Genomic DNA, 25692 nt, shown 5'->3' with positions numbered 1-25692 from the left:
AGGAATAAAGACATTTTTCAATTACTTTCCATTTTTTATATTGTTACTGTTTTTCCAAAATCTAAGTTGAATGTTTGTGTCTCTGGTGTCTCAGTCTGGCAGCTCAGTAATTCAAGTGCAGACTCTAAACGGTTACAATTTTGCAACATTTAGTTGATACATTTCTTAGCAGCATCTCTGACGAAATGTATCAATTTAGAACAGTTTACAGGGTCGGCGACCCCCCCACAGCTGCTTTAGAAGGTGAAAAATGACACTTTACACTTCAATATTCGAAAAACACTCACACATAGAAAATAGAAAGTAATTGGAAATGGTTTTTGTTTTTGGGGAAATATCTGAAATCAACTGAAAAAAGTTTTTGAAGGTGAACAACACTTTTAATGAGCAATTTTAATATATCTTTGTAGAATATTAATATTATCAATATGTATCAATATTTTGGGGCCCTAAATTCACTGACTGTTCTATGTTAAAGGACATGTAAAGCCTTCATTTTCCTACCATGTATATAAGTTGTGCACATCTTCCCACCCAAGCCACATCATTTGTACTGCATATACCCTCTCCATTTGCCTGCACCATCACATTTTCCTAAAACAAATAGCAGCTTTCACCGGCGGCCATTTTCCTTCTGACATGTCATCAGTAACATTGACATGTGCAATGCAGAATGCAAGTGACACAGGCACAACATACTTTGATAACATGTTCTGCTGGGGTTGAGCAGTGTAATGGTTAAGCTGAGCTCAGGGGAGGTTAGGAACTGACAGTTGTATGGGAACCAGCAATGCTATCTCTTCATTTGCTGTTAGACTGGAGGGTGTGTTTAGTGTTCTGAGCTGAGAAGAACCGAGCATGCTCATTAGTCTTCAGCCAAAGGAAATTCCTGAGGGAGGGGGTTAGAGGAGGAGAAGGAATTCTAAGTGATTAAAGGAAAACTATACCCCCCAAACAATGTAGGTCTCTATTAAAAGATACTGAGTAAAACAGCTCATGTGTAAAACCCTGCTTCATGTAAATGAACCATTATCATAATAATATAATTTTTTAGTAGTATGTGCCATTGGGTAATCATAAATAGAAAATTGCCATTTTAAAAAATAAGGGCCACCCCCTGAGATCGTAAGATTCACTGTGTACACATACAAACCACATGTAAGGTCACATGAGCCAATTAACAGACAGAGTTCTGCCTTTTGCTTCCTCACTTCTTCCTGTTACAGTTAGTGTTGTAGTATTTCTGGTCAGGTGATCTCTGAGGCAGCACAGATACAGTCACGAAATGGTGGTTCAAGGCAAGAGATGTAAAAGGGCAATATTTATGTAAATATATATTCCAGTTTGGTAAGATTCTTTAATATGTCATTCAATTTGATATAAACTATCTGTTGCTTAAGTATTCATTTTGGGGGTATAGTTTTCCTTTAAGGGGATGCTGCAGCCTTATTGTTAACCTTGTAACAACCAGAGTGGCAGTTATATAAAGATTTCAAAGAGGCTGTTCACTGATTACATTTTTGTGGGGGGGGGAGGGGGTGTTTACATTTCCTTTAAAAGAGGCCCTAGTCCCTGACCCAATGTAGACCATCATTTGGAGGCATAAAGCAGTAAAGTGTGAAAAGCTGTTTTACAGGATCACATGTGGGCAGTACTAGACAGGGACTATGGGCTGAATGCAAAGGTTTCTATTCAACGCGCGAGACTTACTGGCACACGTCCAAGTTTCGTTTCACAATCTTTGTTCCAAGCTTTCTGTTTGTTTGGAGGGAAAATCAAGCACAGGCAGTTCCCGCTCCTGACAGAAAGCAGTGGGAGGCAGTGAGGCCATACTTCTCTATTTGCTTTAGATTTCTGACGCCCGCTAGCGACCAGGAAGTGGGGGACTTTATTATCGTTACGCTGTGGCTTTGTGCTGCCTGCTGGATTCTCTGCTACAAATGCTAGTGAGGGGGGCTCTAATACATTCTTATTATCAGGCCATTTTAGAAGTACTCGCTTATTTTATCGACTGAAAGTGTATTTGTGACAGAACTGGACAAGCGTTGGTAAGTGTTTTGTACGGAAGGAAATGTCCCTCCACTGTTCTTTGTGGCGCTTCCATTTACATAATGAGAACTTTATAGAAACTGTTTGCTGGACCTATGTGTGTGTGTGTATGTGTGTGTGTGTATGTATGTATGTGTGTGTATATATATATATATATATATATATTTATATATATTTATATATATATATATATTATATATATTTATATATATATATTTATATATATTATATATATATATTTATATATATATATATATTTATATATATTTATATATATTATATATATATATATATATATATATAATATATATATATATATATATATATATATAATATATATATATATATATATATATATATATATATATATATATATATATATATATATATATATATATACTTGGGACTTGGGGTTTTCCCGCATAAGGGGTCTTTCCTTAATTTTGGCTCTCCATACCTTGTCGGCTTAAAAAATATTTAAATTTTTTTTTAAATTCAATAGAATTGTTTTGCCTCTAATAAGGATTAATTATATCTTATTTGGTATCAAATACAGTTATGGGACCTGTTATCCAGAAAGCTTAGGACCTGGGGTTTTCCGGATAACTGATCTTTCTTTATTTTGGACTTTCATACCTTGTTTACTAGAAAAATCATGTAAACATTAAATAAACCCAATAGGCTGGTTTTGCTTCCAATAAGGATTAATTATATCTTAGTTGGGATCAAGTACAAGCTACTGTTTTATAACTACAGAGAAAAGGGAAATAATTAAAAAAAAAAAAAAACCTTTATGTAATTCAGAGCTTTCCGGATAACGGGTTTCTGGACAACGGATCCAATACCGGTGCAAGGTACGGTTTTATTATTACAGAGAAAAGGGAAATCATGTGTTTATACTGAATTATTTTACTAAAATAGAATCTGTGGGAGATGGGCATCCTATAATTCTGAGCTTTTTTGATAACGACTTTCTGGATAAAGGATCCTATACCTGTATATGGCTATCGATAAAAATGTATGTCATGCAAATATCTCACATTTAAATGAGAGCTGAAATTTTATTTCATTGTGGGTTGTTGTGTTGCCATTAATGGAAAATATAACCTATTTATAATTATACATGGCTGATTGTGTGTAACTGTTTATTAACCTATACTGGCACAGAATATAAAGCACAGTAAGCCTTTTTATTGTCACTGTGTATTTGTGTATACTGAATATGAATGGCAACTTCCATACTAGATACATACATACACGGGTATGGGAGCCGTTATCCAGAAACCCATTAACCAGAAAGCTCAGATTTATGGGAAGGCCATCTCCTTCCCAGAAATCTGAGCTTTCTCAGATTCCCATTAATTTTAAAGTTATTTCCATTTTCTCTGTAATAATGAAACCGTAACTTGTACTTGACCCCAACTTAAAGGAACAGATGTGTTTGCTTCAGAAACACGACTATTGTTTATATAAATAAGCTGCTGTGTAGCAATGGGGGCAGCTATTCAAAGGCGAAACTGCTCAGGTTACACAACAGATAAGCTCTGTAGAACATAATGGTGTTATCTGATATCCACTATTTAACCTGTGCCATATAGCTTTTTTTTAAATTTCTGCCATTTCTACACAGCAGCTTGTTTGTATAAAATATAGTATTGTTCTGAAGCAAACACACCAGTTTTACCAGTGCAGGGCAACATGAAATTATATTTTCATTACTTTAAAACACTTTAATTTTTTGGTGTTACAGTTGCTTTAAAGGAACAGTTCTAAAAAAACGAAGGTATTTTAATGTAATGAAAATGTAAAGTCCTGTTGCTCTGCACTAGTAAAACTACTGTTGCTGAAGCAAACACACCAGTTTAGTTTATATAAACAAGCTGCTGTGTAGCCATGGGGGCAGCCATTCAAGTACAGGATACACAGTAGATAACAGATAAGTACTACTATAGTTTATATAAACAATCTGATGTGTAGCCATGGGGGCAGCCATTCAAGCACAGGATACACAGTAGATAACAGATAAGTACTACTATAGTTTATATAAACAAGCTGCTGTGTAGACATGGGGGCAGCCATTCAAAGCTGAAAAAGGAGAAAAGGCACAGGATACTCCGCAGATGCCAGAAAACCTCTGTAGTATAGAACAGGATTTTCTTCAGAACTTATCTTTTATCTACTGTGTATCCTGTGCTTGAATGGCTGCCCCCATGGCTACACAGCAGCTTGTTTATATAAACTATAGTAGTACTTATCTGTTATCTACTGTGTATCCTGTGCTTGAATGGCTGCCCCCATGGCTACACAGCAGCTTGTTTATATAAACTATAGTAGTACTTATCTGTTATCTACTGTGTATCCTGTGCTTGAATGGCTGTCCCCATGGCTACACAGCAGCTTGTTTATATAAACTATAGTAGTACTTATCTGTTATCTACTGTGTATCCTGTGCTTGAATGGCTGTCCCCATGGCTACACAGCAGCTTGTTTATATAAACTATAGTAGTTCTTATCTGTTATCTACTATGTATCCTGTGCTTGAATGGCTGCCCCCATGGCTACACAGGAGCTTGTTTATATAAACTATAGTAGTTCTTAGCTGTTATCTACTGTGTATCCTGTGCTTGAATGGCTGCCCCCATGGCTACACAGCAGCTTGTTTATATAAACTATAGTAGTACTTATCTGTTATCTACTGTGTATCCTGTGCTTGAATGGCTGTCCCCATGGCTACACAGCAGCTTGTTTATATAAACTATAGTAGTACCTATCTGTTATCTACTGTGTATCCTGTGCTTGAATGGCTGCCCCCATGCCTACACAGCAGCTTGTTTATATAAACTATAGTAGTACTTATCTGTTATCTACTGTGTATCCTGTGCTTGAATGGCTGCCCCCATGGCTACACAGCAGCTTGTTTACATAAACTATAGTAGATTTTCTGAAGCAATCCGGTCCCATCCAGAGACCTTTATCAAGACCATTATATTAATATATATATTGAACCCCCGAATCCTTCGTGAAAGATTCGGCCGAATACTGAACGGAATCCGAACCCTAATTTGCATATGCAAATTACAGATGGGATGGGGAAAGCATTTTTTACTTCCTTATTTTCTGACAAAAGGTCACACAATTTCCCTCCCTGCCCCTAATTTGCATATGCAAATTAGGATTCGGTTCTGCCGGGCAGAAGGATTCGGCCGAATCCGAATTCTTCTAGAAAAGGCCGAATCCCGAACCGAATCCTGGATTCTGTGCATCTCTAATTTTTTTCTGGTCCCCTGAAAAATGTAAAATTGGGGTTCTACTATAATTAATTATATTATGTTTTTTGTACATTTTGAAGTGTTTTGCACAGGCACTTTTTACCAGCATTTTTTCCCACCCCCAGGCTCCCCTCCGGTCCTCTTTTCATTCTTAAGTCAGTTGGACAACTCACTTTATTTCAGAAGTAACCAGTCCTCTCGGCTATTGCTAAGGGTAGGGGCACACTGGCCGATTTGGGGAGATTTAGTCGCTGGCGACTAATCGCCTCGTCTTTGTGGTGATCAATCGCCCCAAACGCCTTCCCTCTGTCTTGCACTGGCTAAAATGAAAAGTCGCCTGCGACACGGCACACGCCGCGCTTCGTATTCCGAAGTTGCCTCACGAGGTAACTTTGGGCGACTTCGGAATAAGAATCGCCGCGTGTGCCATGTCGCAGGCGACTTTTAATTATAGCCAGCACAAGACAGGATGGCGCTCGGGGAGATCGATCGCCACAAAGACGAGACGAGTAATCGCCAGGTGACTAAATCTCCCCGAATCGCAGAGTGTGCCCCTACCCTAAAACAGCTGTTATATGTTGGGATTGGTGGAGGATGCAGATATTTATTATTTTCTCCTGCCGGCTCTGTTTCCCCATTCACCACTGTTTAATACAAATCTTTTCTTCTCAGGGTCACTATCGTTTCTGTGAAGTCCTGTTTCTTATGGGAGATCGAGAGCTAGCGCTTGCTTCCAACGAAAAGGCTCAGCTGCTTTGCAAGGACAGCCCTGAAGGCATCCGAGACTTAATTAAGCAACATACAAAGATCAAGAGAAAAATAGAGGAGATGAAAGGTAAACCTGCCTTTTTACCATGCATGTGTACACTTCCTTGCAGCATTCTATTCTGTTTTCCCCTTTAATCTGGTCCTTTCCACTTGGATTTTTATCTAGTGAGATAGATGAATAGAATAACACATTGTACACAAGTTATATGATCACATTTCAATGGTCAGTTGGGTGTCTTGTTACAACCACATTGAAACCGTATTCTGCAGGAGGCAGAGTAAACTTCTATTAAATTCGACTCTTTTTTTCTCTATTTTAATACTGAGGTATAATTTTGCTTTATTTCACAGATGGAAAGCATCGGAGATGTACTACCAGAAAGCTAATCCGTGACAAAAAGTACGTACCTCATTTAAAAAATTTGTTAATCCATTTTAAAAACCCCATGTTATTTAAAAACAAAAAAAGGGAAAGGGGGAGGGAGTAAGGTAAATGTAATCCCTCAAAACAATTACCGTAAAATTGCTTAAAGGGCTCTTGTCTAATCACTTTTTCAAATTAGGATAATTTTTTGTTGTTTTCAGGATATTAACAGTTTTTAGACAAATACATTTGAAATAGTGATGTGCGGGTCAAGTTTTTCCCGACCCTCACCCGCCCTCCCTCCACCCGGCCCCTTTTATTAACCCGGGTTCCTCTTATAGACTTGTGCCAACCCGATACGCCCCGCCAATGACGTCACAAAAGGGGCAGGGCAAGCAGGCGCGTGCCTATAAAAGTTCAACCCGGAAGTCGGAAGCCGGCATTTTTAAGGTCACGGGCTGGGAGAGCAGTCAGAAGAGCTCAACCCGCACCCGCCCGCAACCCGGGAAAGGGATGTACGTGGTCGGCCTGAACCAGCTGACCCGTGGGTAAACCTGTGGGTATCAGCCTGGCCTGCACATCACTAATTTGAAACAACAAGGATACCTGTTATTATTTAATCAGTATACAAGCTGATTCTGAAAAGATTTTTCTATCATTTTCGTATCCATGGAAAAAAAGATCTATCAGTAGGGACAATAACACATAAAAATATAAGGTTAGAAGGCGCATACACAGTAGATAATGTGAGGTGCTAATCCAATGGAGGCTCCACTAACGAGTCTCCAGGGTTATAAAGGACAAAAAATCAAATGAATGATTGCACACGCTAGCTCAAACAAAAAGTTTTATTACATAGAAAAAGTCCCAAAACAAATATCATTAGCCAAAAGAATGGTCTTCCTCAGAGACAATCAAAAGAAAAATATCAAAAGAAAAAGGCATTTTCATTTTGATTGCCCATGAATAAGACCATTCTTTGGTCGAAACGCGTTGGGCCAATATTTGTTTTGGGACTATTTTTGTATCCTTTTTTTTTTTTGATGTAATAAAACTTTTTGCTTGGGCTAGAGTTTGCAATCGTTCTTTTGATTTCCTATCAGTAGTGACATCAGGGGGCTGCAGGGCTCTACCAGCAGTTGCAACTTAGGGTGGCAGAATACCTGTTTTTGGGCATTAACCTCTACGCAATTGATCCAGCCCTTTAAGTTTGCTTATAGCCTGTATAGAGAGATGCCAGAGGTCTATACCAGTATAGGTTTATTCTACAGGACACTGTTTGATCAAAAGACCCATTTCAGTTAATAACCTCCCCCAGTTTGCCACAGTGCAGCCAGTAATAGGAAGCATATGGAAGCTCATACTTCCCAACATTTTGTAAATCAAAAGAGGGACAAAAATATTTGCGTGGTGAAATTACCATTGTTCATTTTACAAAATTTGGCAGGTTATTAAAGTTTGAACACATTTCTGTGGTTTTTATGTTATTACAGTTTTGCTAATGAAAATGAATTGCCCTTTAAGCTGCAAGTCACAATTTTCCCAAGAGACCTGCTTATCTTAAATTGTTACAATTGTTTCTTTGCTGATCTTAAAAGTATCTAAGTGCACCTGCCACACATTCTAGGCTCTCTGCCAAAAGCCAATTAAGTCAGAAACTTTGTATCTTATTCTAGCTGTTCAGTGCAGGAGATCAAAGAGAAAGTTGAGACATTTCAGTAACAAACCCGGGACTGTGGGTTGAGCTGTCAAAATCGGGACTGTCCCGTGAAAAACGGGACAGTTGGGAGGTATGGCAAGTCGTTCAGGCATCTTTAATTATAGATGCCTAACCTATGTTCAACTCCCATTATGGGTACTTCGGTTTTGGACTTGATCTATAGGTAAAGAATCGTTGTTTTAGAGCAATGTTATTACTTGTTCTTTAAACAATGTTTCTTTCTTGTAGGATTGCTCAGCCACCTTCTATTTTAGTTCCAAAGGAAAAAAAGAATATATCCTCTAGTCATAAAGAAGATATCCCTAATAAGGTAAGTTCTTTACAAACAGAAAAAAAAAGAATTGTTTCTGATGCTCATGATTTTAAAAATGGAAGGAGGTTTGATCTTGCTTGTTGATGTCTATGGACAGCTCCCATTTGTAAGCCCCTCCACCCAAAAAAATATTTGAATGTTTCACTGTGCTTTTTTTTTTTTAGACCTTACCGTGAGTAATATTAATGATGCTTTTGTTTCAAGAAATATGAGTTTATATTTTGTTGTGAATTTCCCAGATCATTCTAATGCTATTTAACATTTCCACAGTGTTTTGAAGCAGCACTGACCATCTGTAATTTTTTACATAGGTAGATAATGAGCCACATTATTAACATTATTACATATTTTTATAATTTCCAATTTTAGGGGGGCTCCTTTTGCCTAGAAGATGTATCAGAGCTCACTATTAAAATCACCAGACATCATGTCTCTCTACATACAGAATTTGTTCAAAGGGCAGTTATTTTGTTTGTACAGGAATCAGTTATTTGAGTGAGCTCTAATACATCTGCTAGGAAAGGGTTCCCCCCCATAAGATATATTGGATCATTCATCTGACACCCAACTGCTGAATGAAGAGAGAATGAAGAGAAACAGATGCTGAGAGAGGAATAGTGAAGATAAACTTGATTATTCCAGAAACAATGCAGAATTTTTAATTGTAATTAGAAAGTTTCTTATTTAATTATGATGAAACTTATATTATATTTTCATTTTCGCGATAGATACCCACCCTTTAAGTAGCCAAACAATGGCTGATACTCATTATAATCCTACCACTGGTCGACACTGATACCATACAAGTGTCCTTACATGGTATGGCCCACCTCTCTATTTTTTGCTTCTTCAGGCCAAGAGCCTAAAAGAACAGAACTGTAAGAGAAGAGACGCCGCAGCTCTTTATATCCCCCATCTACCCATGGCACCGTCCAAATGAACTTTTCAAACCTGCCCAATCGACAAACCAAGCAATATCTGTGGCTTCAAGATATTGTTCGCCCAACATACACGCACTGAGAATTGTAGGGAATATCTGCACATGTATGGCCAACTTTAGCCTGTTCTATTTAAATGCAGTGAGAGCATGTTAGAGGGTGTCCTTTTGCAGCATAAGATCTTATTAGATTTAATGTGACTAATTTCAAACTGTAGCTTTCCTAATGCTTCACTTTCATTTGAAGGAGAAAATGAACGAGGCTGATATCTTGATCAGCATATTTCAGCAGGGCAGCTTTTTTCGTAGAAAGAGGAAAGCAAGCGTTTTTTCATTGAAGCCAGGCAGTGGAAGACTTAAGGTCAGCTAAGTGATACTCTTCTGTATTTGTAATAGTAGTGCCGGTGGGTGCAAAATTGTTATTCTGTAGCAAAGATTTGGTGACCCTATATTCTTCCCTGTTGCTGGAATTTACCATATGAAAAATTGTGTGTGTTGCACTAAGTATCATTGTCCTTACTATCACTTTATCAACCTATTTGGACACGTCATGATGAATAGCTCTATTTACTGACACTTAAACCTCTCACTTGTAACTATAAACAACTAGAATGCCACTTGTATGGCACACCAGTACCCCACACCTTTGACTAGACCATATCTCATATAGCAAAGTGTTGCGAGGATCTAGTATATTGTGCAGATGTTTAATGGTAAACGACACAACACATTGGCACTGTAGTGTCACTGAATGCTGCCTAAACCACATGTTATTAAAGGAATTGTTCACCTTTAAATTAACCTGTAGTATGATGTAGAGTGATATTCTGAGACGGCTTGCAATTTTTATTATTCTTGGTTTTTTGAGTTATTTTGATTTTTATTCGGCAGCTCTCCAGTTTGCAGTTTCAGCAATCTGGTTGCTAGGGTACAATTTACCCCAGCAACCATGCATTGATTTGAATAAGAGACTTGAATATGAATAGGATAGGGTCTGGATAAAAAGAAGAGTAGTAAAAAGTTACAACAATACATTTATAGCCTTACAGCTGCTGAAAGCTGGAAAGAGTCAGAAGAAGGCAAACAATTTAAAAAAAAAAAAAAAACTATATAAAAGAAAAAAATGAAGACCTGCTTAAAAGTTGCTTAGAATTTGCTATTCTATAACATACTAAAAGTTAATTTAAAGGTGAACCATCCCTTTAAAAAAAACCACGGCTTGCTTCATAAAATCATACTTAAATATAAGGGTCAGGGCACACAAGGAGATTCGGGGAGATTAGTCCCCTGGCACCAAATCTCTTCTTCGGGGCGACTAATGTCCCCGAACTGCCTTCCCGCTGGCTAAAATGTAAATTGCTGGAGGGATGGCACTCTGAGTAATTTGTTTTCTGAAGTCACCCGAAGTTGCCTAACAAGGAAACCTCATGCAGCTTCGGGAAACGAATTACGAGTGCCACACCCCCAGCGATTTACATTTTTGCCGGCAGGGGAGGCAGTTTGAGGAGATTAGTCGCCCTGAAGAAGAGATTTGTCGCCGGGCAAATAATCTCCTCGAATCTGCCTGTGTACCCTGACCCTTAAACTATATAATAGGATGAATAGGTTTGCCACTTTTGCCATTATTTTTATTAAAACTGGACCGTTTCAAAGGGTTGGGGCTCCAGCAGGGATGGTGAGGAATAACAAAAGTGTTGTCAGGGTTTAGACCTTGGGAGACAGTACAGGTATGGGACCTTTTATCCAGAATGCTCTGGACCTGGGGTTTTCTGGATAATGGATCTTCCTGTAATTTGGATCTTCATAACTTTTAAGTCTACTAGAAAATCATATAAACATTAAATAAACCCAATAGGCTGGTTTTGCTTCCAATAAGGATTAATTATATCTTAGTTGGGATCAAGTACAAGCTACTGTTTTATTATTACAGAGAAAAAGGAAATCATTTTTAAAATTTTGGATTATTTGGATAAAATGGAGTCTGTGGGAGATGGCTTTTCTGTCGGTGAATTCATTCCACTGAGTGTTAGTCACACAGCTCCCTTTGTGTGTTTGTTGGCACGTTACATTTCATCTATTGTTGTGATTATGTTGAATGCTACAGGCTAATACTGGCATCAGTTACTATGTTATTGCCTTTTACCAGAACAATATAGGCTGCTATTTGGCATGAGTGCTGGAAGGTGGGGTAAGTTTTGCTGGTAACATACCTGCAGTAGAGCTATGTAGATACAGCACAACTTGCAGTGCAAGCACCACATAGGAGCATGGAAGCCCAGCTCTGGATTCTTGTGAACTACTGCATATTGATCTTGTTGGAATTATTTGTATCCGTTAGACTTAGGAGGATAAAGGTAGGTACTTTATACAATTCAGCTACATTTCCCAGCAAGTATTCTGAGTGACGCTACAGGTATGGGATCCGTTATCCAGAAAACACCAGATTACAGAAAAGCCGTCCCGTCGACTCCGTTTCATCTAAATAATCCACATTTTAAAAAATTATTTCCTTTTTCTTTGTAATAATAAAACAGGATATTGTACTTGATCCCAACTAAGATATAATTATTCCTTATTGGAAGCAAAACCAGCCTATTGGGTTTATTTAATGTTTACATGATTTTTATTAGACTTAAGGTATGAAGATCCTAATTCCAGAAAGTTTCGTTATACAGAAAACCCCAGGTCCCGAGCATTCTGGATAACAGGTCCCATACCTGTAGTTTATCACCATCTGCATCTGTTGCACTTCCCTGATTTTGTTTCCCAGACACAGCAGTTTACAGGGGACAGGGATTACTAATGTGTGTGGCTGTAAACATGGAGGTGGATAATGTAGATTGAACCAACCTGAAATACTTGTTATCCGTGTGCTTGTTTCTGTACTGGCTGCCTGTCCCGGAAATATATAGTGATTTCTCAGCTTGACTGTTTCATGTTTGAATTCAGAACACTATAATGTTAATTTATTGATGTTAAGGGTGGCATTTAAAGTGCTAAAACAGGTGCAAGCCACCGTAGTTTTTCACACTTGGAACATTGGGCCACTGCTAAGTCTGTGGGAGAAGGTCCATGTTATCCAGAATAGAGTAAAGGAGCTTGTTCTTCCCCATGAATACAGATCTACCTGTGTTCAGTTATATTTATAGGGGGTGGACTTGGGGAAAGTGCACTTGTTTCTTCACCTTTAATTCAATTTAAATTAAATGTAAGGACTCTTACAGAAGAGCGTTTTTACCTGCACTCTCCTGCATTCTGATTTTATGCGTTCAGCCGCAGGGAGCGCAGGAGTAGACACACTGAATTCTTTTTAATGGGGCTGTACTCACACAGATGCATGTATGCGCAGAACGCAGGAAAAATGTGTCCCAACCTGCATTCGGTGATTACATGCGTCTGTGTGAGTACAGCCCCATTGAAAAGAATTCAGTGCGTCTACTCCTGTGCTCCCCTGCGGCTGAACGCATGAAACCGGAACTCAGGGGAGCGCAGGTAAAAACGCTCATCTGTTAGAGCCCTAAGTATGACGTAGAGAGTGATATTCTGAGTTATTTAGCTTTTTATTCAGCAGCTCTCCTGTAATTTTAGCAAGACTGCAATATGAAAAGGAAAGGCCTGAATAGAAAGTAGAGTAATAATAAGTAGCAATAACAATACATTTGTAGCCTTACAGAGCCCCCATTTGAGAGAAGGAAAGAGTAGGGAAAAAAAGATCATTTAAAACCAGTAAAAAAAGAAATCAGACCAATTAAAAAGTTGCTTAGTTGGTCATTCTGTAACATACTTAAAAGAGAACCACCCCTTTAAGACAAGCTTTAATTCCAAAATCTTATTTATGAGGCAGAATGGGGCACATGATGCCTCTGCACAGGCTACACAATTAGATGGTGATCAGGGAATGGGGAGATGTGGGATGGACTGTAATGTCTAGGAGTGCAGAATGGAAAGTAAAAGTAATTTGCTACCCTGTGCCTAAGGCTTAGATGAGGGGCAGGCAGTATACGATTGACAGCTAATACTTTAAAACCTCTTTAAAACAGGTATGGATGCTTTAATTTTAAAAAACATTGATTTCATGTTTAATTCGAAATGGACTTTTATTATACAGTTTGTCTGGATGACAAGTCGCCCTTTAAAAATAAAAAAAAAGTATTGGATTATAAACTCACTTGGTTATATTCGATTTGCCTTTACAGAATTGTTCAGTGTAAAAATAAAAACGGGGTAAACAGGTAGTTTGTGCAAAATTAAAAATGTTCTCAAAATAGTTATTTACCGAAAATTAAAGGCTGGAGTGACTGGATGTGTAACATAATAGCCAGAACACTACTTCCTGCTTTTCAGCTCTCTTGGTTTCCACTGATTGGTTACCAGGCAATAACCGATCAGTGACTTGAGGGGGGGGGGGGCACAGGGGTTATGATTTTGACTCTGAGCTGAATGCTGAGGATCAATTACAAACTCACTGAACAGTTATGTCCCAATTATGTTAGACATCCAGTCACTCCAGCCTTTTCAGCTCTCTAACTCTGAGTTAGTCAGTGACTATAAGGGGGCCCCCCTTATAGTCACTGACTAACTCAGAGTTAGAGAGCTGAAAAGGCTGGAGTGACTGGATGTCTAACATAATAGTCAGAACACTACTTCGTGTTATCTACTGTGTATCCTGTGCTTGAATGGCTGCCCCCATGGCTACACAGCAGCTTGTTTATATAAACTATAGTAGTGTTTCTGAGGCAAACACACCTGTTTTACCTGCGCAGGGCAACATTACAGTGTCATTCCTTGAAAACACTTGTTTTTTGGTGTTACTTTTCCTTTAAATTAACCATAGTGCCTATACACTGCACTGCCCTGCTTCCTGGGATCTGTACTGAAAAGGCAGAGCTGGTCAGGGGGCTTGGCTGCTGTCTTTTCCGTGGACTTTGCTTCTTTTCCTTGTGATCGATAATGGAGCATGTGCTCTGCAGGCAGAGAAGCCCCTTGCTTCATTTGCTCATGCTTCTGGAGCCAAAGAATAGGATCAAGCAGACAAGTATGGCAGCCACTGACCCTTTTGCACTAGTCTGCCATTGTAGTCCAGGTATAGGGGTGCAGAGATGCTCTGGTGGGTCTCCTTGGTGCAGCTGTGGAGAGGCAAGGGTGGGGGGGGGCTGTGCAGAGGCCCTGTGATTAAGGTATGAGTTTTGTTCTTCTTGAACTGGTTTGAGTTAGAGATTCTATCATGAGTTTTATAAAGTTGTTTTTATTTCTAAATTACACTGTTTACACTTCAAATAATTCACTCTACAATATAAAATGTCATTCCTGAACCAGCAAGTGTATTTTTTTAGTTGTAATATTGGTGTGTAGGTGCATCTCAGGTCATTTTGCCTGGTCATGTGCTTTCAGAAAGAGCCAGCACTTTAGGAAGGAACTGCTTTCTGACAGGCTGTTGTTTCTCCTACTCAATGTAACTGAATGTGTCACAGTGGGACCTGGATTTTACTATTGAGTGTTGTTCTTAGATCTACCAGGGAGCTGTTATCTTGTGTTAGGGGACTGTTATCTGGTTACCTTCCCAATTGTCATTGTTAGGGGGGAAAGGGAGGGGGGTGATGTCACTCCAAATGCCATCCTGCCCGCGATTTAGATTTTAGCCGGCAGGAAGGCAGTTCGGGAAGATTAGTCGCCCGAAAAAAGAGGCGATTTGTCGCCTCGACAACTGGGTGTTTTGGGTATATTTGGTCGCCTGGCAACTAATCGCCTCGTGAAAAACCGGTGGCGCTAATCACACGCTGCGGTTCGTTTTCTGAAGTCGCCCGAAGTTGCCTCACAAGTAAACTTCGGGCAAATTCGGAAAACGAATCGCCACGTGTGATTAGCGCCGGCATTTTTTTTTTCATTTTAGCCAGCGCAGAGTGAGGGAAGGCGTTTGGGGAGTTTGGTCGCCGCAAAGACGAGGCGATTAGTCGCCAGGCGACCAAATCTCCCCGAAATGCCCAGTGTGGCGTTACCCTAATTGTTAACAGACAATCTTCGAGATAAACACTGAAGGCTACAAGGGAAATTGATACTGAATACTACAACAGACGTGGGAGATCGTAAGGAGTATGGCCTTGAAAGTTTCTGCCAATGCCTTAACATGTTCTCTTTTGCTCTTCATTTAATAATTTTGGATTTTTGTGGTTTTTCGGTTAACCCTGTGCTCGTTGTGCTCCAACCAGGATTAAATACAGTGCTTTTTATTGCTGGGAGAGTTGATCTTTTTGCTATTTAGCGAGTCAATACTTTGCGTGCCTGAGAAGTGTATCTGTTCACTGCATTTTTGTTTATATCTCCTATACATATTTACAGTGAGAAGTTATTCTCCTCATTTTTCTTATCTTCTCTTGCTTTTTTTCCCTAGGAAAATGATGGGGCCGCTTTACAAAATAAGGACAGTATTTCTGATAATGTAACTGGTAAGTAACTTCACCTCTCTCTGCAAAACATCCTGATCTCTTAGTCTAATAAACGTTAAAGTCGCCAAAAATGTATGGACTCCTAATAACTTTAAATACAAGCACTGAACATCATCAAATCAGATTTAAGATGGAGGAGGATCTGGCAGAAGCAATTCTGTTCCTAAGAACAATACTTGAGTTAATTTTGGATTGTATTTAGCAGCTATTCTACAGCTAATTGCCTGGTTCAACGAATATAAGTTGTTTTAGGGTTTCCAACTGTTTTTTGGTTTATGTAGTTTAACTTTTGATTTTGTTTTAGAATTACCAAAGGATGTGGTTTATTTTTTTTTTTAACTTTGGCAGTGATAAAATGTCTTGTATGTTTTGTACTTAATAACAGAGGAGAGACTGAGGTACCATAAACATAACCTAAACAGAGGAAGGTTTTATGTACTGACTCCACAGCCCTGATTTTTTGTTTTTGGGGAATTCTGAGAGTTGAATCGCTTAGCCTTTTATTCAGTAGCTCTCCAGTTAGTAACTATGCATTGATTTGAATAAGAGACTGGAATATGAATAGGAGAGGCCCTGAATAGAAAGATGAGTAATTAAATTAGCAATAACGATTAATTTTCCATTGTTTATTTGTTGCACTTTTTAATTATTAATTACTTGCCTTTCTCTTTCCAGTTTTCAAATGGGGGTCTCTGACCCCAGCAGCCAAAAAACTACAGTGTTGTTGTTACTAGGCTTGGGTGAATTTGACCCCTTTCGTCTAAAATTTGCCGCCAGCAAATGTCGCCGACCCCCATTAAAGTCTATGGGCGTCAAAAAAATGTTTGACACAGTGAATTTTTTTTTTTTGACGAGTAACGCAATACAAGTCTATGGGCGACATTTTCAGCGGCGAAACAAGGCAAAAAAATTCGCCCATCCCTACCTGCTCATCTTTCTATGCAGGCCCTCCTATTCATCTTGGAGTTTCTCGTTCACACCACTTCCTGGTTGTTAGGTTGCCACCCAATAGCTGCTGAACAAAATGCTTAATACTTTAAAAAATTGAAGATCGGTTGCAAATGAACTTAGAATTTTACTATCTGCTTCATACTGAAAGTTAATTTATAGGTGAACTTCACCTTTAAAGGGCAAATAAAGCCTGAATCATGGAGTGTGGCAATATGTTAAGCACCCCACGTTGACATCAATCATCTCTTACTCCAGGCCAATGCTCCTCTTCTTAAAGAGGTTACTTTTCTACTGATGGGACTGCTTAGATCTACCTCCAGCTTTCTACGTATCAATATCTAAAATAGTCAGCCCTAATGTTGGCCCATGTGTTATCTATAATAAATGATTCTTTGTTTTATTTTAGGGCAAAATCAGAAGAAGGGAAAGTCAAAGGGAAAAGTGGGAGAATCTGAAAAATTAAGGTGAGCGTTTGAGCCTTTTATGCAATAAATGATTGAATAAATGTGGTGTTCTTAGAGCTTGCCAAGCTATTATATAATGTGTGCCCCAAACATAGGAATTCCACTAGTAGAGGTGCATGACCATTTTTTAACTATAGTACAGAGAAGTAAGGGCTGTATTTATGTACTTTTAATATTTATATTCATTTATAAAATTGATTTTAAACCACTGCATTGGGCCTTTAAAGTGGACCTGTCACCTACACACAAAAAGCTGCACAATGAAAGTCCTTTGTAAATTAAACATGAAGCACAAATTATTTTTTCATTTAAACATCCAAACCAGTTATAAAGGTATTTAAATATTTGAGCTGTCAATCAAATAGTATATGCCCCGCCTCTATGTCCGAGGCATAGAGGTGGGGCAGTTACTTTCACTTTCAATTCAGCACTTCCTACATATCACTGCACTTCCCACATTGTCCCTTCCCTCCTCACGCTCTATAATTATGTAGGGCACTGTGCTTGGGGATTACGTTCCCCATTCTGGTGCATACCAAAGATTTTGGGGTGATACACAATTATCTTACTCAATACCTGCCTGCTGGTTGTGATAGTGTAATTTTAAGACTGAAGGAAACAAACATTTAAATAATACATATAATGTAAGTAAAGTTTATTTTGCTCAGCTAACATGATAATAAAGTATTTGGAATTATTTCTTAGGGTGACCGGTCCCCTTTAAAGTAACAAAATAGTATTACGAATAAAACTCTGTTGTCAAAAACAAATGATTTATATAGAGAATATTTTAACATTGGCAAGTGGGGCCTATTAGTTATATACTTTAAGTGCCTGTATGAGGGTGTGTGTTTCTTAGTAGCCACAGTACTGTTGCTGACATTTTTATATATAAAAAAAATATTATTATATAAAGAATAATATTTTATATTATTATATATTTATTGCAAAATAAAAAGCCTGTCATGCTTTGTCAGGGATTCCAGCTTTACACATGCAGGGGCTTCAAAACACAAAACAGGATGGCTTACACTTGAAAGGCTTATTTAGATTAATGACACTGCTCACCAGAAGGGATGCTATAAAATGCCACAGACAGACTTTTAGTTTGTGGGGGTTTGTTTGGGCCTCAATATACTTGAAACACCAGGCCCTATTTTGAATCAGTCTGGACCCAAGGAGGGTGGTGTATTAATTTTTTTTTTTTTTTTTTAAATGTTTTTATTTGCACCAAAATACCCAACATACATTACAAAGCAAACATGTTATTACAGTTCTGAATAAAACGTTTCCTTCTTGAGACTGGGTCTGGTCTACACACCCTTTTTGACCGTCACCAGTCATAATAGCATAACATGCAATTGCATTTCAATATAAGACAGAGGGTGTGTTCATTTTAAACAACGCATGCTTTCTTCCATTGTATTATTCCTAATCTTGTATCCCACATATGCATAACTTTAATTCTGCTGTTTTTCTAGGGTGTCTAGTACAAAGCCTGAACCTAAGGAAAACCAGGATGTATCTTGTAAATATTCACAGGTAAGACAATACATTGTTTGTTTTTTTTAAAGCAGCCATCACTGTGTCACCTGCAGACAGAAAGCTGAGTCTAACACAACATATTTCCCTAAGGAAACACATAGCACGTCTTGTAGATATATAGACACGCATAACCTTACTTTAAAGGGATACATCAGTTAATAGTGCTGCTCCAGCAGAATTCTGCACAGAAATCCATTTTTCAAAAGGGCAAACAGATTTTTTAATATTTAATTTTGAAATCTGACATGGGGCTAGACATATTGTCAGTTTCCCAGCTGCCCCCAGTCATGTGACTTGTGCTCTGATAAACTTCAGTCACTCTTTACTGCTGTACTGAAAGTTGGAGTGATATCCCCCCCTCCCTCCCCCCCCCGCCTAACAGAACAATGGGAAGATAACCAGATAACAGCCCCCAGCACGAGATAACAGCTGCCTGGTAGATCTAAGAGCAGCACTCAATAGTAAAAATCCAGGTCCCACTGAGACACATTCAGTTACATTGAGTAGGAGAAACAACAGCCTGCCAGAAAGCAGTTCCATCCTAAAGTGCTGGCTCTTTCTGAAATCACATGACCAGGCAAAATGACCTGAGATGCACCTACACACCAATATTACAACTAAAAAATACACTTGCTGGTTCAGGAATGACATTTTATATTGTAGAGTGAATTATTTGCAGTGTAAACAGTGTTATTTAGAAATAAAAACGACATCCTAAAAATCATGACCGAATCCCTTTAACCCACCAGTAACGAGTCAGTCAGATAAACACGATACTGTTCTTGCTGTTTAAGGAATGAGGGTGTTTTCAGCACATGCGACTGTGGCAAGTGGGGACCAAGTAAGAACTTAGAAACTGAATTAGATTCTGTTGAATTCATTGAGTTCCAATCTGTGGTGCAAGTCCTCACTGTACTAAATGGACAAAAGCATGGGCTGCCCTTACCAAAAACCTATTAGGGTAAGATTTGATGGTGAATGCTTATCTACTGTTGTGGCCATCCATGGGGCTATAGGCCTCAGTAGGATCAAATATTGGACTTCAAAGCAGCACCTAAACCAGAAAGCCTTCTCCAGACATGGGTCATAGTGCATTACCACCACCATTTAAATTGCATTAATGATCCCCTATCACATTTGCTTTTAGAAGAAAACCTGCAGTAGTTATTGTGTTTGTTTATTTATCTAGATGGATCTATCCACTCTGCAAGAAATGGTTAAGACTCTGGTGCGTGATGGGTGTGAAGCACTTGCAGACAGCCGCTGCCATAATGCACTAGGATCTTTTTCTAAATTGCTGGATATCATCACTCCATCCGACCTCCAGGTATACGTTTCTCCTCTTGTTTTACAGCCAGGGCAGAGAAACACGTGAAGATTCAGGGAGATTTAGTTGCCCAGCGACAAATCTCCTCTTCTTCAGGCGACTAATCTCCCCGAAAAGCCTTCCCGCGAGCTAGAATTGGAATCGCTGGCAGGATGGCACTCGGAACGTTTCGTTTTCTGAAGTTGCCCGAAATTGCCTCACAAGGAAATTTTGGGCGACTTTGGAAAGCCCAAGCGATCCAAGTGCCATCCCGCCGGTGATTTACATTCTAGCCGGCGGGAAGGCTTTTCAGGGAGATAAATCGCCCGAAGAAGAGATTTGTCGACGGGAAAATAATCTCCCCACAGTCGCCACATATGTCACCAGCCTAAGGCTAGGGCCACATGGGGGCGTGAAATCAGCTAGCCTGAAATCCCCAAGATGATTTCAGCCCTTCTATGGGCAGTAGCCTCCACTCTCATCCACATTGAATCTGCTCAGTTTGAATAGATTTGGGTAAGAACTGCAAGTCTTTGTAAACAGACATTGGCAGATTTTAGCTCAAATTGCAAAGAACCGATTAACGCGGAAGAGGAGGCTACTGCCGCGGTAGCGCTAAAGTCTGCCAGGGGATTTTGGCTAGCTGATTTCAGACCCCGTGTGACCCTAGTCTTAGAGATTGATGGTCATGATCATTTATTCCAAAAGAATTCCTGTAAGCAGTGTGTCTTTCAATGTAGACTGTGCAGAGGAATTCTATTAAATACGAATTCCTAAGTCATTAGTACTACATTATTATTATTATATTAGTTTGTATAATTATAAATATTAAAGCATTGCCTATCACCAAATCAACACTGCCCATGTGCATTTGCCCCAATATCATCAGGGCCTTTTATAGGGGATTAAATGGGTGCAACTAAAAGCACACCAAGAAATGACTGAGCTTTTCAGCAATTTACATTACCTACCTGCAAAAAGGTTAATGATGCACAAAAGTGTCTCCTAATACTTCTCTGGTTGTCAGCTGCTTTTTCATTTGCTAATCAAATGGTCCTTTAAATGACACTGCATAGCAGCAATGGACAACTACTTAGACTGCACCGATTTGTGCTATGGATGCCAACACAAGTAGTTTACCTGTGGGTGTTATTCCCCTAAACTATAGTCACTCCATAGAAAGTGATTAGAGATTAAAGGGGACCTGTCACCCTAAGAAATAATTCCAAATTCTTTATTATCATTCCAAATTCTTTATTATCATGTTAGCTGAGTAAAATAAACTTTACTTACATTATTGTATTATTTAAATTTTGTTTCCTTCAGTCTTAGAATTACACTATCACAGCCAGCAGGCAGGAGCCATTTTGTGGACACTGTTAAGATAAATTTTGTATCGCCCCAAAATCTTGTGTATGCTCCAGAATGTGGAACGTTATGCCCATGTGCAGAACCCTACACAATTATAGAGCCTGAGGAAGGAAGGGGCAATGTGAGGAGAGCAGTGATATGCAGGAAGTGCTGAATTAAAAGTGAAAGTAATTGAATGTCCAACCTCTATGCCTCGGGCAAAGAGGCGGGGCATATACTATTTGATTGACAGCTTGAATTTTTAAATACCTTTATAACAGGTTTGGATGTTTTAATGAAAAAAAAATTGTGTTTCATGTTTAATTTGCAAAGGACTTTCATTGTGGATCTTTTTATGTGTAGGTGACAGGTCCACTTTAAAAGCAATATTGTACTTTGGGCTTCTAAATGTGAAAGCACCAACCCTCCAATTTGCTATTCTGGTTGTGCTCCCCGTTGACATTTTGGCTGTCGTAGTTTTAAATATTAATTCTTCCGGATACCATTTAAAGGGATGGGCATTATAGTTTTATATATGCAACATGCCGTTATGTCTGATATTTCCTTTACAGAAAAGGATAGGTAAATATATAAAAATGTAACTGTATTTTCTTTCAATCCCAACAGAGATTCTATCTGTCTAACATCGACTATGTGGTGCTTCTGTACGGCTATGCTAATGCACTCTTTGGCACTGGCCAATGTGAGGTATGTCGTCTAAACTTGCTGCCTAAAATGTTGTGATGAAACATTAGTAGTTACCAAGATGTATCCATGTGCTATCAATGACCTTGGTGTACAGATATTCAAAATGCTACTTGCATCTACCCATGTCAGTGCACCTCTGCTGTTGCAGGACTATAAGTCCCAGAATGCCTTTGCCAGCAAATATGGTGAGGCATGCTGGGGGTTGTAGTTTCCTGCAGCAAGAACAGGTCTTAGTTATCTGATACAGGTACTTCTGTATTCTTGTTGACATGGGCTATCATACCAGTCATACCAGTATGCGTTTGCTTTCAGTTTTCTGCACCGAATCCAGAATTCGGTTCGGGATTTGGCCTTTTTCAGCAGGATTCGGATTCGTCCGAACCTTCTCCCCGGCCGAACCAAATCCTAATCTGCATATGCAAATAAGGGGTGGGGAGGTAAATTGCATGACTTTTTGTCACAAAACAAGCAAGTAAACAATGTTTCCCTTTCCCACCCCTAATTTGCATATGCAAATTAGGATTCGAATTCGGTTCAGTGTTCAGCCTAATCTTTCAAGAAGGATTCGGCCGAATCTTTCAAGAAGGATTCGGCCGAATCTTTGAAGAAGGATTCGGCCGAACACAAAATAGTGGATTCGGTGCATCGCTAGTTTTTTCCTTCCTTTTCATTAGGCCTGTTGACTTCTGAATCGGATTTCTTGGATTTCTTTGCAGGAACTGGCCAAAGCTGAAGACCAGCTGAAGAAAATCATAAGTCAATTCACCAAAGAGAGGTTTAACTGCTTGGCTTTTTATGGCATTGGCAATGTATATTTTAGGCAAAACAGGTAGGTTTATTTCTTCTGCTAACTTACAGGTGGATGTTTTCGCAAGGGCTGATAATAAACATTTTCTCTAGCAGATCCAAAATAATAATCTGTTAATCAGATTTTCTGATTTTTATTCTATTAAACAACTCTGTAGCTCAAAGATGACCTTGAAAGCAATGGGCTTATCATTTTTTCTTCAAATAGAAATTTGTCACCGCAAGAAATTCTTTAGTTGCTTTAGTGGTCTTGTTGCTCTGAAAAATATTTAATCTGTAAGTAGATTCAAGACAATTTGTGCAAAGGTGCTGGAATAAATTGAGTACACAAATCAGTGCATTTTTAAAGGAGAACTAAAGCCTAACTAAAGAAGTAGCTAGAAATGTTGTACATTATGTTTTGTGCTTCTGTACCAGCCCAAGGCTACCACAGCCCTTTAGCAGTAAAGATCTGTGTCTCCAAAGATGCCCCAGTAGCTCCCCATCTTCTTTTCTGCTGATTCACTGCACATGCTCTGTGCTGCTGTCACTTACTGAGCTTAGGGAGCCACTCACAATATACAGTACACATAGAATAGAAATGTCACAATATAAGGCTGATTAGTCATTAATACAGATAATTACTACATGGCAGCACAGAAACCAGTGCAATTAGCATCAGAATTTAAAAATCTGCAAACCTGTAGCATCAGCTTATATTACAGCCAGGGAAGCTCATTTTCTGCTGGATAATTAGTGACGAGCCCTAAGCTTAGCTTCTCAACAGCCAATCAGAGTGCACTGAGCATGTGAGTGTCACAGACACTTTCCAAGATGGTGACCCCCTGTGACAAGTTTGAAGTCCTGGATCATTGCTGCTTTTGACAAGCTGAAACTTTAGGCTGTTATATATAAAATATGGCATTTTTAGGGTTTACTTCTCCTTTAAATATAGATTTTCAACTTGCTTGGATGTTTCAGAAACACTTCCCGTTGACTTCTCTACAGTTTCTTGGTGCTGTGATTGAATATTTTAAAATTTCTCAATCATGTTTTGATACATTTTGGGGAAAACTCTCTGCTGTTTTGAGTGGCGCAACGTTTATAATTTTTCAGCACTTTGTAGAAGAATTGTCTAAATAAGTAAAACTGCCCCTTATAGGGCCATTTATCAAAGGTCGAATTTCAAATTCATGTAAAAAAATTTTTAAATACAAATATACTCACAATTTGACTGGGAGGTTATTTAAGTAAAAATTCAAATGTCTAATATGTTGCAACCCAAAAATTTGAATTGTATTACATTCGTAATCGATTTGTACGAATCGAGTTTTTTCTCTGAAAAAAAAAAACTTGAATGTCAGGAAGGCTATTAAAGGAGAACCAAACCCTTAATTATAAAAATCCTACCCCCTCTACCCTACATAGACCCCCCCCCCAGCCTAGCTGTCACCCCCGGTTAATGCCCCTACCTCTTTACTTACCCCTCGGTGCAGATTCTGTGCAGCAGAGTTCACAGGCGCCATCTTCTTCTATTCGGTAATCTTCGTGAAGAGAGCAGCGCTTGGACAATTTCCGTCACTTTCGGCGCATGCACAGTATTTGCGAACTGGAAGATTATTCCAACTGCTCCGATACGTTGAACTCTTCACGAAAATTACCGAATAGAAGAAGATGGTGCCCGTGAACTCTGCTGCACAGAATCTGCACCGAGGGGTAAGTAAAGAGGTAGGGGCATTTGCTGGGGGTAACACCTAGGCTGTGGGGGGGGGAGCAGGGAGGGGGGGGTCTGTGTAGGGTAGACTGTTTTATAATTAAGGGTTTGGTTCTCCTTTAACATCTCCAAATGGCTCAACGAACCTCTGCCATTGACTTGTACATGAACTCGGCAGGTTTTTGGTGGCGAATATTTCAATTAGGACTGTTTCCATGCTTGAGATGTGATAAATCTCATTTGAATTTACATTCGAATAAGGGGATTAAAATTTGAATGTGTGAATTTTGACACCAAAAAAATTAGAAAATTCGAATTTACAATGCGACCCTTAATAAATCTGCCCCCTTCGTGTCCATATTTAAGTAGCAGAAAAATATCAGGCGATATAATTTAGTACAGGACTAATGTATCTGTACAAGTATGGGATCTGTTATCCGGAAACCCGTTAGCCAGAAAGCTTTGAATTACAGAATCTCCATAGACTTCATTTTATTTTATTTCCTGTTTCCCTGAAATAATAAAACAGTAGCTTGTACTTGATCCAAACTAAGATATAATTAATCCTTATTGGAAGCAAAAACCAGCCTATTGGGTTTTTAATATTTACATGATTTTCTAGTAGACTTAAGGTATGAAGATCCAAATTACAGAAAAATAATTTATCTGGAAAACCTCAGGTCCTGAGCCTTCTGGATAACAGGTCCCATACCTGTACAAGGAAATTATCAGATGCTATATACAGGTATGGGATCTGTTAACCAGAATTGTTGGAATGTTGCATTTCATAATGTGGAGTACTTTGCCTTAAGGCTGCTAAACCCCTTTAAATATTCTAAAATAATTGGGTTGTTTAACATCAGCGTGGTTTTGTGCTAGCACCTTCCAAACACAGTTGTTTTCAGATTGTTCCCCAGAAATTACTTTTAGTTTCAATTACTTTCTATTATTTATTTGTTACTGTTTTTCCAAAATCTAAGTTTAAAGTTGAATGTTTGAGTCTGG

General features: G+C 38.8%; 1 protein-coding gene across 1 annotated transcript in view; it reads left to right on the top strand.

The window, feature by feature from the left end:
- The window catches only part of LOC108707415 (E3 ubiquitin-protein ligase TTC3), a 102840-nt gene that overhangs the window by 27946 nt on the left and 49202 nt on the right, over positions 1 to 25692 (top strand). Inside the window, exons 14-22 of the mRNA XM_041581166.1 lie at positions 5991 to 6153; positions 6438 to 6486; positions 8399 to 8480; positions 15809 to 15863; positions 17221 to 17278; positions 18760 to 18820; positions 20013 to 20150; positions 22107 to 22187; positions 22904 to 23016. Coding sequence (XP_041437100.1) covers positions 5991 to 6153; positions 6438 to 6486; positions 8399 to 8480; positions 15809 to 15863; positions 17221 to 17278; positions 18760 to 18820; positions 20013 to 20150; positions 22107 to 22187; positions 22904 to 23016 — 800 coding nt within the window. The remainder of the gene's footprint in view (positions 1 to 5990; positions 6154 to 6437; positions 6487 to 8398; positions 8481 to 15808; positions 15864 to 17220; positions 17279 to 18759; positions 18821 to 20012; positions 20151 to 22106; positions 22188 to 22903; positions 23017 to 25692) is intronic.

This window comes from Xenopus laevis, chromosome 2L, assembly GCF_017654675.1.
Source record: "Xenopus laevis strain J_2021 chromosome 2L, Xenopus_laevis_v10.1, whole genome shotgun sequence".
NCBI classification, from domain to species: domain Eukaryota; kingdom Metazoa; phylum Chordata; class Amphibia; order Anura; family Pipidae; genus Xenopus; species Xenopus laevis.
Note: the sequence above shows the minus strand (reverse complement) of the source record. Positions and strands in the feature narration are given on the sequence as shown.